The sequence below is a fragment of the Mandrillus leucophaeus genome, unplaced genomic scaffold (assembly GCF_000951045.1).
Source record: "Mandrillus leucophaeus isolate KB7577 unplaced genomic scaffold, Mleu.le_1.0 Scaffold379, whole genome shotgun sequence".
Taxonomy (NCBI): Eukaryota; Metazoa; Chordata; class Mammalia; order Primates; family Cercopithecidae; genus Mandrillus; species Mandrillus leucophaeus.
The window spans coordinates 1,572,690-1,573,956 of NW_012104020.1; the positions used below are offsets into that span (position 1 = coordinate 1,572,690).

The following is a 1,267-nucleotide window of genomic DNA, read 5'->3' on the forward strand; positions in this document are numbered from 1 at the left end:
CACTTGAGCCCAGGAGGTTGAGGCTACAGTGAGCTGTGATCATGGCACTGCACTCCAGCCTGGGAGAGAGAGTAAAACTCTATCTAAGAAAGAAAGAAAGAGAGAGAGAGAGAAAGGAAGGAAGGAAGGAAGGAGAAAGGAAGGAAGGAAGAAGGAAGGAAGGAAGGAAGGAAGGAAACAACAACAAAAATATGCTTGGGATTGGAATAGGGAGCGGAGTGAATTGCTTCTTGAGAGACATGGCTGCCCTGTTACTATGTGTTCCAAGGAGAATGCCCCTTGCTGAATGATGAACTCAGCCTAGGGCTTTCTGCCATATTTGCTCTTCTTTGGCACCGGCTTAACTGGCAGAATCAAATGCATGGCATTAACCTATGCATGCACATATTCTGAATCATACCAACCAATGAGGATAACTACTTTATAGTTCAAACCCCAGCCCACTACAGCCAGGGCATCTGGCTATAGTCCAGAGGTGAGCAACCAGTGCCATCTTTTTCATGCAGATCTCTGAATCTAGAGCAGATGTTCCTCCTTATACTTATTTATCATACCACAGGTACCATAGCAACAATAAAGGGAAATTTAAAAGGAAGGAAAATCAGCCCCCAATTCCCTACCCTTGGCAACACAGCTATTTTCAATTCAGGCTTTGCCCATGTGCACTTCTCTTCTTTGTAAATCTGTACTCATAATATACCATATAATTTTTATTCCCTTGAGCAACTATATTTTAAGATCTCATGGTAGAAAGACCAGATTTGACTTTGCCAAGAAGGGTTCCTAACTGAAGTCACTTATATTTCTAGCTTTCTGCCTTTGTTCAGATGATCGTTTTTTACTTAAATAGCTCAGAATACTTAGATACCTCCATTATTTTCTTTCTTCTAGCAACCAGTCCAAAGCACAATGTCAGAAAGATCACAACACATGCAGCAATAATGGGCTCTACTGGTACACTCACAGTTTTATCTGTTGGAAATGCAAACACAGGGAATAAGAATGAACATTTACATACTTCCAGTACATCCCAGCAACGGTGCTTGAACTTTATGTATATCATCCCCTTAATTAAACCTTCTCAACAATCTCAAAAGGTAGGTATGATTGTCCTCATTTCACAGGTGAGGAACCAGGGGCTTTGAGGGGTTAGAATGCTTGTCCAAAGTCATAGAACTAGGCCGGGTGCAGTGGCTCATGCCTGGAATCCCAGAACTTTGGAAGGCCAAGGCAGGCAGATCACTTGAGGTCAGGAGTTCAAGACCAG

General features: G+C 42.5%; 1 protein-coding gene across 1 annotated transcript in view; it reads right to left on the reverse strand.

Moving 5' to 3' along the window:
* Positions 1-1,267, reverse strand: part of TMIGD1 (transmembrane and immunoglobulin domain containing 1) — a 23,244-nt gene that overhangs the window by 6,442 nt on the left and 15,535 nt on the right. Inside the window, exon 5 of the mRNA XM_011990383.1 lies at positions 869-972. Coding sequence (XP_011845773.1) covers positions 869-972 — 104 coding nt within the window. The remainder of the gene's footprint in view (positions 1-868; positions 973-1,267) is intronic.